Here is an 18,095-nt window from a genome sequence, read left to right as displayed (position 1 = left end):
CGTGCGCGCGTCCTGTGCGCGCTCATATAAACAGAGCTCACGAGTTCACTCACGCGCGACACCCAGCGGATCTGATAGCTACTACAGTATGGCGGACACGATTTCTCTGCACCCATCACAATCATTATACAGCCCTCAAAATTTAACAGGGTTGAACTATAGACTGTAAAATGATTAAAATTATCTGCACTTACATGAAGGCTTTTAGAATTAGTTTTTTTTTGTTTTGCATGTAACTAATCATTCCCATGAAATGATAACAACAACAAAAATAATTGTTATTTAATTATTATTATTATTATTATTTTTTATGTAATTCCATTGAATTATTTGAATTATTTAAAGTAACTGTATTATTAAATTAACATTAATAATAATACATTTATAATAAAATAAAAATATGAAACCTCAAGTTGCAAACTTATAATAATAAAAATGTCAATGTTAATAATAATAATATGTTTACTTCATGCTTTTAGCCAAATAAAAATAAATGTAAAAGCATAAAAACACCAAAGATATTCCTATTATTATTTTTATAATATTAATAATAACAATAATAATAATAATAATTATAATAAATGTAATTGCATTTGTAATTATTTCAATAAACAATAATAATAATAATAATCTGTAGTTTATAATAAAATACAAATATGAAACATAAATTTACAAACAATAAAATGAATTTATCCACTTAGCCAAATAAATAATAAGTACTGAATTGAATTGTATGTAAAAGCATAAAAACATTTCCTAATATATTATTATTATTATTATTATTATTATTATTATTATTATTATTATTGTTGTTGTTGTTGTTGTTGTTGTTGTTGTTGTTGTTGTTGTTGTTGTTGTTTCTATAAAAACAGCAATTTACAAAATTATATTTTTTACTTTTTATAAATTTATATTAATTATTCTATGTTTCTATAAGCATTTCTCTTTTTTTTAAAACAAGTTTTTCATACACAATGTAAAATGATAGAGTGAATAGTCATGAATAATTTTTTTAACAATTTGTTTAGAATGCCTGTATACACAGCCTGTAGATTTTAATGCAAATCAGCTCCCATGAACAGTAAAAACATAACCAATGCAAACAAGCTTACTCAAACCAGCTGCACATATTCATAATCTTTTCTTAACATATCAATTAAATGTCAAGCATCTATCGATGTTGTGTAGAATTGGATCCGTCTGCAATAAAAAATTAAAAATAGCAACTGAATGTTAGTTTAAAAAAAATTTAAATTTGCTTGCATGCATATTCAGCATTTTCATTGCGTGAAACAGAAAACATTGTTAGCAGTAACTGATTTAGGCAGGCACATTACACATTGAATTATACAATATTCCCTGTCTAATTTTTTTACTAATGATTTTTTCATGTATACATTGTATTTGCATGATCAATGACAGAAGACCTGCACGAGCACTGCTTATATCTGTGGGGATCAATATATTTTTTCCTGTTTAAATATTAATTGTTGACTTAAGGCAGTTTCAGACTGATAGCAGTTGCCTATGATTGAGAAGAAAGGCATCTCAGTTCATGGAGAACTGTAAAAAGACACAATGACATCATACATCTTTGTGACATCACTCAAAAAACATGATTGTTTTGATCTTTTTATCACCTTATCCAAATATTGTTTACGTTTGAGCTTTATAGAATCCTCTCTCTCTCTCTCTCTCTCTCTCTCTCTCTCTCTCTCTCTCTCTCTCTCTCTCTCTCTCTCTCTCTCTCTCTCTCTCTTACATTTCTCACACACACAGTACAAAAAGTCAAGACAACAAATTAATAACAATTTATTTATGTTGATTTAACATATTTTAGTCAGTTTTCAACAACATTTTTAAGATTAACATAATATTTTTAGTCTATTTGATTTATGTGAGTTGAGATGACTAAAAGAGGAACTTAAGAATTTAAGTCGGCCTCAGTTTTTTACAACGCACACACACCCACACACACACACACACACACACACACACACACACACACACACACACACACACACACACACCCACACACACACACACACGAATGAATGAATGAATGAATGAATGAATGAATGAATGAATGAATAAATAAATAAATAAATAAATAAATAAATAAATAAATAAATAAATAAATAAATAATATATATATATATATATATATATATATATATATATATATATATATATATATATATATATATATATATATATATATATATATATATATATATATATATATATATATATATATATATATATATATATATATATATATTTATTTATTCATTTTCTTTTCGGCTTAAATAAAGTCCGCCAACTTATCCAGCATATGTTTTACGCAGCGGATGCAAACATGCAGACTCCACACAGAAACGCTAACTGACCCAGCCAAGGCTCAAACCAGCAACCTTCTTGCTGTGAGGCGACAGCACTACCTACTGCACCACTGCGTTGCCAAGTGGTTTCCAATATGAGAGTATTTACAGCATTATTAACAGGATCTTGAATGGGGTCCTTCAACTAATACAAGATTTTCTGTTTCCTGTGATGATTAGATTTAGGGGTACGGCCATATAATAAGTGTTTTTTGATCATGACTGCTATAATATTCTGAAAGCTCATAATAATACTGTAGAGCCTCCCCCTACCGGACGAATCAAGAACAGATCATCAAAAATAGATGGTGAACCACCCCAGGAGCGAAACCACTTGAAAATATTGGCATTTATATTTGATAACTGGTTGGAAACTTTTTTATGGATGTACTTCATGATGCACTTCTCAATTGACCTTTTGCATGCAGTTTGATTGACAGGTAATCCGGCCAATCATTGTGTCGGGGAGGTCGATCCTCTTAGTCACGCCTCTCCAAGTATCACTGTCGTTACCCATGTGGGCATTGAAGTCTCTCAGTAGTACAACACAGTTCCCAGTCGGAGCACCTTCCAGCACCCCTTCCAAGGACTGGCACTGGTCCTTAATGTTGGTGCCTGCAAGCACAAACAGCAGTGAGAGACCTATCCCTGGCCTGAACAGAAGGTGCAACAAGGTGATCCTTTAATTTACTGGGGAAAATTCCAATGTGGTTAAGTTGGAGGGCACCAGATACACCAAATCAGTGTATCTCCAGAGTAGAAGAAAGTCCAACCCTTCTCAAGAGTTCCAGAGCCTGTCTATCTCTAGTTGGTACATTTCAATCTTCCGCACAAGCTCAGGCTTATTCTATGTCCCAAGAGTCAGTTTCAGTGTCTTATGATCAGGTCATCGTGGTCCTGACCTTCCACACTACACCGGCCTCTTATGACTCGCCCAGCAGGTGGTGGACCTGCAAGAGGATGGTCCCATGTCACTTCTTCAGGCTGAGCCAAGCCAGGTTTCATGGGATGAAGGTCATTCCCACCTATATGGGACCCACACTGTTAAAGCAATGTATCCCGTAAATTGCCCATGTTCAGCCCATGCCCACCTGGAACCCATGTATCTAGGTCAAGGATGGTCATCTTCTGTCCGAGAGAGCCACTGTCCTGAGAGTTTAGCTCCAACTCTAATTAAACACACTCTGTGGCTTTTTTGTGATCTTGAAGTCACTTTTGCGTGGGTTTGTTCAATGTTGGAACAAAACTTTGCAGGACATTGGCCTTACATGACTAAAGTTGTCCATCTATGATAACCCATATGAGTAGCCACATGAATACACTGAAGGGTTAAATGGGGCAGTTGTAGCCTAATGGTTATAGAGTTGGACTTGTAATCGAAATGTTGCAGTTTCAGCAACTTAATTATTTTATGTTCAGTCCACTTAAATTTGTCACCAAAAATAGCCAACTTAAATTTGTGTGTTGCAACAAATGAATTGTGTGAAACCCAGCAGTTTTTGACAGCGTGGGTGGGTTAAAAGCAGATCAATTTTGCAATTATGTAGCTACTTATTACTCACATCACTTCACTTCATATATCAATGTTGGCTGGGTTCTGTACTGTACTCATTAAAAGCCTTGGGTGGCAGATTCTTTTCAGTCACACTGAACCACACCACACTTGCATCTGTGCCTGTAGCATCCAGTCCAGAGTCAAGTTACCTCTGTTATTTGTGTGCTCAATAATACTTTTAAATGTTAGGGAGTTGTTGGTGTACCTCATATTTTATCCAACACAATTTTTCTCATCTAATGGACAGATAAAAGAGATAAATTATGGAAGCATTCACAACAGCGCATCAGAAAATACATAACTCTGATTTGCTGATCTGCATTTAATAATAATCTTTTTGGTTTATTTATATAACGATTATTTTTCATGAGTCCATCATTTAGCTACTCAACAAAATAACTCTAGAAGATCTAGAAGGTCGTCTTTTATTTTAATGTTGTTAAATAAAATAGTAACATTTTTAACCTTGGACTTTATTCTTGGAAGACCAAAAAAAGCTCCAAAATCAGTCCATTTTATACTAAAATACAATTAGGCTGTTATATGTGAATTTTCAAATGTACTTTTTACAAGAAATGCACTTCATTATTATTAATATATTTTTATTTTTTTATTTATTTATTTATTTATTTTTAACCTTTATTTTTTTAATTTGTAAAATTGATTTAAACTTAGTTTAAATAGTTATTCTGTAAATCAATACTTAATGTAGAAGAGTAAATTTCACAAAATTCTAGGAAATATTTTTGCTACGTAACAAATTGTGCACACCATTATCAGTCGACAAGCTTCCAAGATCAAATTAGTAAGCTAGATAAAATTCCACTAAAAAGCCCTATCAACTATCACACGGACAGACCTTTTATTTATGTGAGTACTGTGACCTACTGGAAGAAACTCCTACAGTTTTCCCAGCACAGCTCCTTAACTGCATGCTCGACCGTCTTGTCTCAGTTGTAAAGGGAGACGGCAGACTGCCAAATCAAAACAACTATTCAATATTTTGACTCAGTGTTTTCTTTTATCAGGAGGAGTTGAAATCCAGAAAAATAACTTAGTATCAGTGTACAGGTGCAAGGTCAGCTGAAGTGGGACAGAGTCTGATTGTAAAAGCTGCATTACAAATATGTAATATTTAAAACTCTGAAACATGAGTTAATGAAATACCAACAAACACATGCCTTTTTAGAGTAAGTTATTTGTTGTTATTATTATATACACCATCAGTTACTCCATATATGAGAAGCTGAGCCACGCTAAAATGAAAATCCTAAAATTGCACCTGCTCAACCACAAAAAAATAAAATAAATAAATAAAAAAAGAATATATATATATACACAGTTGAAGTCAGAATTATTAGCCCCCATTGAATTTTTTTTTACATTTTTTAAATATTTCCCAAATGGTGTTTAACAGAGCAAGGGAATTTGCACAGTATGTCTGATAATATTTTTTATTCTGGAGAAAGTCTTATTTGTTTTATTTTGGCTAGAATAAAGCAGTTTTTTATTTTTTAAACCATTTTAAGGTCAAAATTATTAGCCCCTTTAGCTATTTTTTTTATAGTCTACAGAACAAACCATCATTATACAATAACTTGCCTAATTACCCTAACCTGACTAGTTATCCTAATTAACCTAGTTAAGCCTTTAAATGTCACTTTAAGCTGTATAGAAGTGTCTTGAAAAATATCTAGTCAAATATTATTTACTTTCATCATTGCAAAGATAAAATAAATCAGTTATTAGGAATGAGTTATTAAAAATATTATGTTATGTGTTGAAAAAAAAATCTTCTCTCCATTAAACAAAAATTGGGAAAAAAATTAAACATGGGGGGGGGGGGGGGGGGATGGGCTAATAATTCTGACTTCAACTATTTATATAACACTTTACCTATAACATTTTGCTAAAGTACATGTCAAATGTCGTTACAAGGTCAATGTAGCTTTCCAAAAATGGTTCAACAAATGAAGCACAATGTATACAAAAAGATAATTTATTTTTTAACATTGAATTCAGTAGTTTAGTACAAAAGAAGAAAACTATAAGCACTGAAATTGGAACATGTAACATAAATAAATGTCATAGAAGAAAAAATTGTATTACATGAATTTATATTTGAATAATCCTTTCCCTTTGTTATTTTCTGCATTTACTTTAATTAAACTATTTAAACAAATAAACAGAGGATCTGAAACTAACAGGGTTTTGTAAAAATCACATGCACCCTCAAAAACAAAATTACATAGAACAAACAAAGTGCTTGTGAGCATGTAAACGTACAATATAAGTGCTGCATTGTCAAAATTAAAATATATGTAATATTATTACCTTCTTAAGATTTTTTTCTCCAAAACTCTGTTATCTAATAACTTGTCTGATTAACCTAACTTTCAATACTAACTTTAATCTTATCCTTTAAATACTACAGTATCTTACTCTCGAGCTGAATAATGTCTCACAAAATAACTACAAAAATATAATTTACTACTGGAGATATTGAAGTGATGTTTAAAGATATGTTGAAAAAATTATCTGTGTTAACAGCACTTGGGAATTTTTTTAAAATTTACAAATTCACAAGAGGGCTATTTTTGACTTTATTTGTTTGTTTATAAAGTTTGAATAATTAATAAACTGTAAATTTTACCCCAAACCAGAAATTAAGAAATGGTGACATTCCTTAAAGTTGTATATGTATAACAATCGCATATTGAGGTTTCTTGATACATCTTGGAGATGCTGTCACAGTTTTTCTGGATTTAGTAGCCGGTACCTGCTACCGGTAGCTCAATCTGTCATGTTTTACCTAAAATAAACAGTGCATTCTATCAGCTTCAAATGTCAATCGGAATGAACCATCACTCTAATAAACAATAAACAAATTAAAATTAATGAAATAATAAAATTAAATATAAAACAAATTAGATAGTTCACTCCTATAGACATTTAAACTGAAAAGATGTGCGACCCTTTTTCTACATTGTTTAATATGTGGTAGTTCATTCTAATAGACATTTGAAGCTGACAAAATGTGCTATTCCTGTTTTTATTTCCTTATTTAAAGTGGTTCATGCTGATAGACATTTGAAGCTGTGCGACCCCTGTTTTTTTAGATGAAACATGACACATTGAGCTACTGGTACATTCTAGCACAGATCATTAGAACAGCCTGTCTCATTTCATGACTTTCCAGGGAGACTAAATGATGGTGGATCTCTGTGTTCAACACTGTCCATTGTGAGACTCCTTGTGCAAACAATAATCTCACTGGATAAATAATACTAGTAACTGAATGTTTGTAGATGTAAACTGATATTTACTGTGAGTCTACAAAATCAACATTTTAAAAGCTACTACTTCATAACCTACTCCACTAAGAATTTTAAGGTGAATTTATTTTGCATTTGATGTCATTTTTATCAGGATTGTGATTATGGGCAAATTTAGGTCAGTAAAAACAAATTCAGAAATGCAGAAAATATGCTAGATTTTACAATTAGTTTCATCTGAATTACAGATTGAATTTACTGTTCTTTTTCATTTTTCATCCCACATTAGGCTGTTCACTGACAATATTTCTTCTTTGTACATTTGCAAAATGTTTTAATTTCTCCAATTAAAAGAAAATAGGGTAATGCTATACTAAACTTCAACACAGCCATTCATTCATTCATTCATTCATTTTCTTTTCAGCTTAGTCCCTTTGTTAATCAGGGGTCGCCACAGCGAAATGAACCACCAACTTATCCAGCAAATGTTTTACGCAGAGGATGCCCTTCGAGCTGCAACCCATCACTGGGAAACATCCAATCACACTCATTCACACACATACACAGACAATTTCAGCTTACCCAATTCACCTATACCACATGGACTTGTGGGGGAAACCGGAGCACCCGGAGGAAACCCACGTGAACATGGGGAGATCATGCAAACTCCACACAGAAATGGCAACTGACCCAGCCAAGGCTCGAACCAGCGACCTTCTTTCCGTGAGGCGACAGTGATACCCACTGCGCCACCGTGTCACCTCAAATGAGCCAAAAAAATATAAATAATTTACCTTAACCAATATTTTCTATGTCCATCAAAAATATTTTATATAACCTGTGACAAAGCATATTTGTCTTATTGAGGAAAGTCAACTAATTTAAATGATCTCTTTGATCAAAACAAAAAGATAAAGATTTAATAATAAAGAGTTCCTTTTAAGAAATAATCTTAGAGTTTTTAGTTTTTCTTCAATCAAATAGATATTAATTAATTAAACAAACATTTTTAATTTATGGAATATGTATAATTTACTTTATCCAAACAAAATAATAATTTATAGGTAACACTTTACAATAACACTCGAAATGGCTTTTTCAAACCAATTAAAATGTGTTGAAACAACACAGTTCTTAAGTATTTTTATGGGAAAACCTGTGTTTGGGAAATTATGTTCAATACACTTAAATTTGTAAAAAACTATTAGATTAGCTTAATTGATTTGAGCTGAGACAACATGAAAGAATTGTGTGGAACCCAGCATTTTTTTACACTCAACATTGTATGTGGTTGTTAATGTTAGTTAACGCACATTTACAGTGTGCAATTCAATTACAGTATTAATTCATGTTTGTTAATGTTGGTAAATGAAAATACAGTTGTTCGTCGATAGTTCGCGTTAACTCACAGAGCATTGGCTAATGTTTAATACTGTAAATGTGATCATTGAATTATTAAGTGTCACTGGACCACAAAACCATTTAAAACGTCTGATGTTTATATTTGTGGGAATAGCGCCTATTCTTCTTGAGGCAACTTAAGAAGAACCAGCTTTCATCAGGCGTCTTGGTGAACTTCTACCGCTGCACAATAGAAAGCATCCTGACCAACTGCGTCACAGTCTGGTATGGAAGCTGCTCTGTTGCTGAGCGTAAGGCACTGCAGCGGGTGGTGAAAACTGCCCAACGCATCACAGGGACTACACTGCCAGCCATTGAGGACATCCAGAAGAAACACTGTCTGCGCCGAGCACGCAGTATTCTTAAGGACACCTCTCACCCTGCTCACAGACTGTTTTCTCTCCTGCCTTCCGGCAGGCGCTTCAGGCTCCCCCGGACAAAAACCAGCAGACTGAGAAACAGCTTTTTCCCCAGAGCTGTCTTCCTTCTGAACTCTGCCCCTCACTGACTCTTTTGCCCCCCCCCCCCCCCCCCCCAATACACCCCCCGCACTCCTCTAACTTATACTCCTCACAATCACTGCACTATTTAACATTTGCACATTTAAAGTTTGCACATATTCATTGCACTGATTCATTTACTTGAACTGGACATACCCACTGCACATGGACATTTGTAATTGTTTATCTGTAAGCACACTTCTGCTATTAATAGTATCCTGTACATATATTCATTTATTGTTAATCTCTGTTCATAGCTCATACAACCTGTATATAATGTTCATAGTACATCCATCTGTAAATATCACCATAGTTTTTCTATAACTGCACTTTATAACTTATACCTATATCCTGCACTTGCTGCTATTGCATTGCTGGTTAGACCTAAACTGCATTTCGTTGCCTTGTACTTGTACATGTGTAATGACAATAAAGTTGAATCTAATCTAAAATCTAAAAAAATAGTCAAAATATGTTGTGTAAAAACTGTATGTGAAATATAATTGAGTAAAGATTTTGTTCCATGCAAACATTTTGTAAATTTCCTATCATATAAACATAATTTTTGATTAGCTGTAAGCAAATTGTCAGCTGAATTGAGTTTGTACTGATTTTTCAATATTCAGATTTTTGAACCCTCAGATTAGATTTTTAGTTATAACTATTAACTATTATTATTAACTATTGATAGCTATTTGTCTAAACAGTTGAATACCGTCATATCATAACAAAACATACATCAATGGAAAGCTTTTTTGTTCAGTTTTTAGATGGTTTATGTAAAAAATGTGAATCTTACAAAATGATTTCAGGTCTGCGTTGTTTCACTTCTTCCTCCAGGCCAATTAGTGGCGCTGCTAAATCTACCACAGCCGCAGTCCACCGTAATCCCCTCCGAGACAAAGATGTCTGATTCGTTTCCTTTGTTGTGATATCGAAAAAAACGTACTCTTATTTAAAATCCCAGTTTCTGGATTAAGAAATCAAGCAGTTGTCGTCTGTCGGTATTGATCAGCCGTAAAAATGAGTGGCGGAGTCTACGGAGGAGGTAAGTTCGGTTTTGGAGGGAGAATCAAATGAATGGATGCGCCACGTTTAAGAGCTCGCTAGCCTTCAAACTAGCATGGCATGTTTCTGTTATTATTTTGTGAAAACGAAACTGATGTTTACGTTTTTTATGTTGTATAGAATGCAACATACACCTATATTGCTAACTGTGAGTTGTAAATGTGAATAATACGAAGTGAGAGTTTTGCATTATAACGAACCCACATGCACGATTACCAGTTTATTGGATGAAAGCCTTGTGTTTATACTGTAACCTCATCTGTTTTTTCATCTTTTCACAGATGAAGTTGGAGCTCTTGTATTTGACATGGGCTCATATTCAGTGAGAGCTGGATATGCAGGAGAGGATTGTCCCAAGGTATGAATGAGCAGTGAGATGAAAACATATATTCCAGGTGAAGCTGAAAATGTATTTGTTTACAGCAGAAATAAGATTTGTTTTGTTGATTTGTAGGCTGATTTTCCTACTGTGATTGGTGTGACTCTGGACCGGGAAGATGGCAGTACACCGATGGAGACAGATGGGGAGAAAGGAAAGCAAAGCGGAACTACCTACTATATTGACACCAACCAGCTCAGGGTCCCTAGAGAAAGCATGGAGGTCATGTCACCTCTTAAAAATGGGATGAGTAAGTTTTACATGTGTCCTGTTTAATTGTATTTTTTCTTTTCCCCAAAACAAAAATGACTATCTCCCAACAAACACATTTACGTTGTAGCTACGTTGTAGCTATGTTTTTTCCAATGGCAACGTCGTCACGGCACTTACGTGCTTGCTACATTGTTACAACGTGGAAATGGAAGACGTGAGAACGCCGTAGCAACGTTGTCGTGTAACATGAAGCAACCGTGAGACGACGTTCTTACTATATGTATTAATGCTTTTTACCTGGCAGTTTATCAATACTGTCTAGAATACAGGATAAGCAGTAATTATTTTCCAGTATTGCTTAATATTAAATCTTGTTTGTATATTTTTCCTTTTTTAATTTAAGAACTGCATGTGTAAGCCAAACGTGTACAAAAAATTTAAAATGCCACACAAATGAATATAATCAAACTTTTTTTTATTATATATTTCAGAACATTTAATACATACAGTACATGTCTAATTATAAGCAAGCAATATAAATTGAAGATTAGATTGGTATCTTATCTTTAGATTAGTATCAGTATCTGAGGTTTTCACTAAAATTATTAAGTACAAGCGTGAAAGCAAAAGACTAAAGCAGTGTACTGACGCTGTGACATGTTACATGATAGATTCAAAACACAGAAGAGTCGTTAGATAAAGACAAGATTAATTAAATATCTGGTTTAACAACTATAGTGAAACGTGATCCAGTGGTACATCCTTAATAAACTCTCCAATGTGCACTGCTCTCTGGAGCTCAAACGAGCTCATGACAGTGTGTGTGTCTGTGTGTGCGTGTGGTCACGTGATGTGCGTTTTCAGCGGACGGAGGGCTGTTCAGAAATGCTAGATGAAACACCAGTGTGAATGTGGATCATTTTCCTTCAAAAATGCCATTTTAAAACTAAGATGTGTTAATGTCAATGGGGCCTTGGTGTGTAATTTTTGTGAGCGGGTTTACGAAAGGGGGCGTGGCAGGCGAGGATCGCGATGTTGGCTCAGCATCACAATGTCAATTGACCATCAGCGATGGACGATGGTATCGTCTATCGGCCCAACCCTAATTACCAAGTTTTGACCTTTTATATTGTTGTCAAAATAATCTGACAAATTAAAGTAGACACTATGGATGCATTTAAGTAAACTGTAGGGTGAAGCTAAAAACTATCTATAAAACTGCCTGATATTTTTTTTATTGAAAGGATTACAACAAATTGGATAAAATTGTTTCTAGATCCAATTGAAATGTATCGTTCTTCATTCACTTTTTTTCAACAGAATCAAATTGAGTTGAATCTTTTTTTTAAATCAAAATTGAATCAAAATTTTGAATCAAAATTAAATTTTACCTGAGACAGATGCAGAGTAGGAATGTAATGGTAAAGATTGGGATTTCGAAAGTACTGATGTATGAGGGTGATAATTGGGTAGAGCTGTGATGATGAGTGATAGAGCAAGATTGCAATCCAAGCACTGATTATATTTTCTGACTTAAAAAAATAATACAATTTTGCCAAAAACCAATAATACCAGTTTTGGATGAAATGTTTCACTCATCCTGTGCATCCCTAGCAGACTATTTAAATTAATTTATGCTTTATATAAAATATTAAGGGGATAGTTCACTCCAAAAAGAAAGTTTCCTGTTAATTTATTGACCCACTAATGAAGGTTTTTTTTCTCCTTTCACTAGCACATTAACGAAGATGTTTACCTGAATGCTTGGTCCTTGATGACTGAAATAATGGCAGTGATGGTGATAGGTTTCTAGTCTGGTAGCTTTTGATGAAGCTAATAATAATCAATTTCTTACACAGACTGATCGTTTTACTTCACAAGACTTCAGTGTGTCATCAGAAGCCATAGTTATTGATTTGAACTTGTTTGTATGCGTTTATTTTGAATCTAAATAACTGATCACCATTCACTGCCATTATATGAATCACCAAGGACTACGGATTCAGTTAAAATTGTTCTTTAATGTTCTACTGATGGGAAAAAAAAAGTCATCTGTGGGTCAATAAATTAACAGGAAATGTTCGTTTTTGGGTGAACTATCCCTTTAAGTAAATCACTTTTAAAACTTGTTCTTGTTTTATTTTTTTCCCCTTTCTAAAGTTGAGGACTGGGACAGTTTTCAAGCCATTTTAGATCACACCTACAAAATGCACTTCAAGTCACAGCCCGGTCTGCATCCAGTCCTGATGTCAGAGGCCTCGGTATGTGGATATGACATAGAACTCAAACTTGCAGAAAACATAACACACGTGTAATCTGGTAGGATGCTTCATTTGACTCATGTGATCTTGATTTGTTCATCCTGCAGTGGAACACACGAGCAAAGAGAGAGAAGCTGACGGAGCTGATGTTTGAGCATTACAACATTCCCGCTTTCTTCTTGTGTAAATCAGCTGTGCTGTCAGCGTATCCTTCACAGAAAATGTTGCATACAGCTTTGTTAAAGCACTGTCATGTTTAAAGGTGGCTAATGCTTGTACAGAAGCAGAGGAATGATAAAAGATGATTTGTTTATGATGTTCAGCCATGTTATGCATATTGAAAGTTCAAAATGTTGAATCCTTTACTCGGCATTCCAGGTTTGCCAATGGACGATCCACAGGTTTAGTGTTAGATAGCGGAGCAACACATACAACTGCTATTCCAGTGCATGATGGTTATGTCCTACAACAAGGTAATTAAACACATTTAGACTTCAATATTACTATGCTAGAATTTAATTCGTAAAACACATTATTTTTTTTAAACATTATACCAAATATTACACCAAATTAAGACCTTATGCAGTGAAATTGTGGACTTTATATGTTTTATTATTATTTTGTCATAAATACAGTAGTTGATCCATTTATGGCAGTAAAAGAGATTTCTATATATTCATACAGTGGTCAACATATGTGAGTACACCCCTCACAAATCTCTTTTAAATGAATATTTTCTATAGGATGATTTACAATATTATATTTCTGCTTAGATTAGTCAGTACTGAAGCCAAATCTGGAGCTAATCTATCAAAATAAAGTTGTTTGGTGACTAAAATATTATTTTAATGAATATATCTTCATTAAATTACATCTTCACTAAATTTGTTTTGTTTAAATATGTCACCTATATTCAATGAGAAATGGATCAAAATATTCATATGGGGTGTACTCAAAATGGGGTGTAACTCATTTAATTTTTTTTTTATTTAATTTGTTTCTACAATCTATGTTATGATTTTCCAGGTATCGTGAAGTCTCCTCTTGCTGGTGATTTCATGAGTATGCAATGCAGAGAGCTGTTTCAAGAGTTAGGTGTTGAAATAGTGCCCCCATATATGATTGCATCAAAGGTAAGGCCTATTAAGTCAAAGCATCATCTTTGATTAAAGGTTATGATTCTCAGGTGATAAATGTTTACGTGAAATTATTTTATTGCGTTTTCATTAAAGGATTCAGTTCGCGAAGGCACTCCTGCTAGTTGGAAGAAAAAAGAGAAACTACCTCAAGTTACCCGATCATGGCATAACTATATGTGTAATGTAAGTTATCAAAGCTAGCAATCATAGATGAGAATTTCTGAATATGGGAAGAAAAATATAAATGTTGCAAACTGTGATTTCAGACCGTCATCCAGGATTTTCAGGCCTCGGTGCTTCAGGTGTCAGATTCACCCTATGATGAACAGTAAGCTCGGTTGCTTTTCTTACACCAATACAGCTTAAATAGCTGGTGGTCGATATTGTTTATTTATTTTGTCATAAATTAATGCTTTAATACTGCACTGTTAATACATTTATAAATGACAATGTGATCAACATTTGTACTCAAACAAGCGAAACCTGAAAGACATAATGAGTGTTTACATGGAAATATTAAAGGGATAGTTCACCCAATTTGAACATTTACTCACCCTGAAGTGGTTTCAAAACTTTTGGAAACCGATAACCTATTACTTCCATAGTAGGAAAAATAAATACTATGTAAATCATTCCTAAACTTTTCTTAACCCTAGAACTACCATGGTGGCCATTTTGACAATTTTTTTTATTTGTTTAATTTAATAACTTTGTTAAAATAAAACCCCCATATCTATAATACCCTGAATTTTCCTAAATATTTTTATATTTCTTTCCAACAAAGAAACAAAACCTTTCTCACTGCTTGTAAAAATGAAAGTGAGGTGCAGACATTCACGGGTTGTCTCGTAGCATAATTATACATTTATAGACTGTATTACCAAAAACATCATATTTTTAATTATTAATTAAAATAATTTTAGGGTAATGACTTCTATAAAGACTTATATATAAAGTATAAAGAAAATAAATTTGAAGTGACAATGACATCTTTTATGGGAACGATCAGAATGGCCGCTGTGGTAATTCTAGTAGTTCCAGTGTTAAGCTTAATTTTTTCAATATTGATGATAATTGGAAAATGTTTGAGTCCAAAATCAAGTTGTTTCAATTGATTTCTGAAGGATCCTCATCAAGTTCTGCTTGACCATCACATTAATAAATTACACATCTATTTAAATATACAATTAAAAGGCATTTTGAATTGAAACAGTATAACAATATCACTCTCTTTTATAGTGTTTGATTAAATGACTTCAGGCTTGTTGAACAAAAGAGTTCTCTTTCAAAAACACTGAAATAATCTCACAGATCCCAATCTTTTCAATAAAGTGCAAATAACATTTTAAGTTGAATTTAAACTTTTGAATATGTTTATTTATATATTAGCCTTGATGGGGGGGGGGGAAATCACCACATTGTGTTACAATCTGCCCTTCTCAGAGTGGCTGCCCAGATGCCCACTGTTCACTATGAGCTGCCTAATGGCTACAACTGTGACTTTGGAGCGGAAAGACTTAAGATACCAGAGGGTCTTTTTGACCCTTCAAATGCTAAGGTAAGAAATATTATCTATTCATTCTGAAATTGCCTGTGCTTTTCCCTTCTTATTTAAAACTGTCCTAAAATATTTTCACAGGGTCTATCAGGGAACACCATGTTAGGAGTTGGCCATGTTGTGACCACCAGCGTTGGCATGTGTGACATTGACATTCGACCGGTAAATTTTTTTTTTAAAACACTGCTTTTCATACTCTTTTTACATTCTTTGTATCTTTTCTGGTGATTTAAAGGTCCCGTGAAATGCTTTTAAATTGTGCAATTTTTTTGTTTCATGTTTGATGTAATATCAACTGAAAAATGAAGAGGACATAGTAGCTCATCCCCTTAAAAACAGCCAATAGCATTTCGTTTTTATCACAGCTCTGTCAGTGAGAGCGGTTGAGATCAAGCACATCAAATGAAAAGCAAATGAGAAGTGTCTTGAAGGGGCGGGGCATGTCAGATACTAGAGAGCATTTGATTGGTCAAGATTTGATGTGACGTGAAAAAAAAAAAACTTTGATCCATTTAGGAGAAAGTGACAAACTACAAGCTTTGGGTTTATATGAGATTTATATCTTCTAATAGTGAATTTTGTCACTGTTTTAGAGCACCCTAGCTTATAGGTATCCTTACCTAACAGACTGAAACAAACATCTTAAATGTATTATTTTAATTTCATGGAACCTTTAATCTTCGATCTGTGTGTGTGTGTTTTTTAAAACAGGGTCTGTATGGCAGTGTGGTTGTTACAGGAGGAAATACCCTCATTCAAGGCTTTACAGACAGACTTAACAGAGAACTCTCGCAGAAGACGCCACCAGTAAGTGGCACATCAGTTCGGGTCTCCAAGGTGCTTTTTTTTTTCTTTAATGACAATGTTAATTGACTGTGTGTGTTTCCCCTCTGCAGAGTATGCGTCTTAAGCTAATAGCCAATAACACAACTGTGGAGCGCAGATTTAGCGCCTGGATTGGAGGATCCATCCTTGCATCCCTGGTAAGTAATGTTCACTACAACCGTCACTACCAGATTGCCAAGAGAATTAATTCAAATACAGAGAGGTTTCACAATATTTAACAACATTCAAGGAAAAATGTTAAATTAATAATTAATTTTCTGTAATATAGTAATTATGAGCTGACATTGATGCTTATTAAATAGATTTTCTGAACGCAAAACATGAAAAAAGCAACTTCAGTCTTTGCCTGAAAACGTTTTATCCTATATTATTGTAAATCTGATATTTGTTTTTGATTTTTTTATTTATTTTTATTGCATGTTATGTTTTGTTTACCCATTAAGATGGATGTAGCGTGAAATAAAAAAAAAATCTGATACAATACCAATATGACAACTCTTACCAGTGGCCAAATGTACACAATCTCTGGAGCTGAATAAGACTCACCCATACTCTTCAGTTCCTCAACTTCAGTTTTATTCTTCATTTGTGCTGGATGTAAACCGTGCTTTGTTTGCTAATCATTTATGCTTTATTCTAGTTCTTACTTTCTAGGTAACTTTTAATGTAAAAAAAATAGTGTTATTAAGATGTTCACCATAGCATACCACCTTCATTCAGGACTATCACAACAGAATGACTTCTGACTAACAATTGTGTCATTTTTAGGGAACTTTCCAACAAATGTGGATTTCAAAACAGGAGTACGAAGAAGGTGGCAAACAGTGTGTTGACAGGAAGTGTCCTTAACCAGTTCCTTCAACAGCTGGTTGCCTTCAGAAAATGAAATCAAAATAAATAACACCTCCACCTAGTAGAAAAAGCCTTGTTAGTGGACTCAGGAACTAAGGACACTTGCTGTTATTTTTAGTGCAAACAAACCATATTTTAAACAGTTTAACATGGTTGCACTCTTTTTCTACTCTACACAATATTTTCATATCCAGTTTGGCAACACAAACTTTTCCGACCATCTAATTGATTTTGAAGTACCAGTGACAGGGTTATACAGTTTGGGGGAATGCGAAACCTCAATTGTATGTTTAGGACAGTTACAGTTTTTTTCCTTTTTTTTTTTTTTTATTTACACCACTTTGTCACTTTCTAGGAAATGGATCACAGAAAACAAATGTTTGTTATGCTTTTAACAACTGGATCAGCTGATTGCGGAATAAATTTGTTTTTGTTAAACTGGTCTAAAGTTGTCTTGTCAGTGCAGTGATTTGTGTAGGGCTTTGCATCACCAACTATGTCACAATACGACACGTATCACAATACGTTTTTCCCGATAGGGGTCAATTTTGTAATTACATTTACTTTGGGCAGTATTTAGGAAGGGTATTTGTTTATTGTACACTGAATATCCAGTATTACAATAGATGTGATAACTGGAATACAATTTTGCTTTGTCATTAACTAA

At 33.7% G+C, this 18,095-nt stretch overlaps 1 protein-coding gene across 1 annotated transcript; it reads left to right on the top strand.

The window, feature by feature from the left end:
- Positions 1-9,999: 9,999 nt before the first annotated feature.
- actl6a (actin-like 6A) lies at positions 10,000-17,870 on the top strand. The gene is made up of 14 exons (XM_056459883.1): positions 10,000-10,160; positions 10,462-10,538; positions 10,635-10,809; positions 12,933-13,033; positions 13,141-13,238; positions 13,412-13,506; positions 14,060-14,166; positions 14,266-14,355; positions 14,439-14,500; positions 15,616-15,730; positions 15,812-15,892; positions 16,442-16,537; positions 16,627-16,713; positions 17,345-17,870. The coding sequence occupies exons 1-14, from the start codon at positions 10,136-10,138 to the stop codon at positions 17,423-17,425; spliced, it is 1,290 nt and encodes a 429-aa protein (XP_056315858.1). The 5' UTR covers positions 10,000-10,135; the 3' UTR covers positions 17,426-17,870.
- The last annotated feature ends 225 nt before the right edge of the window (positions 17,871-18,095 follow it).

Source organism: Danio aesculapii, chromosome 6 (genome assembly GCF_903798145.1).
Source record: "Danio aesculapii chromosome 6, fDanAes4.1, whole genome shotgun sequence".
NCBI lineage: Eukaryota > Metazoa > Chordata > Actinopteri > Cypriniformes > Danionidae > Danio > Danio aesculapii.
Note: the sequence above shows the minus strand (reverse complement) of the source record. Positions and strands in the feature narration are given on the sequence as shown.

What these genes read in the sequence shown, in the direction of transcription:
- actl6a (XM_056459883.1), top strand. Translation starts at nt 10,136, where the DNA reads ATGAGTGGCGGAGTCTACGGAGGAG. An exon ending in CAGGAGAGGATTGTCCCAAG is followed by an intron (nt 10,539 to 10,634) that starts GTATGAATGAGC and finishes GTTGATTTGTAG; the next exon opens with GCTGATTTTCCTACTGTGAT. An exon ending in TGGTTATGTCCTACAACAAG is followed by an intron (nt 13,507 to 14,059) that starts GTAATTAAACAC and finishes ATGATTTTCCAG; the next exon opens with GTATCGTGAAGTCTCCTCTT.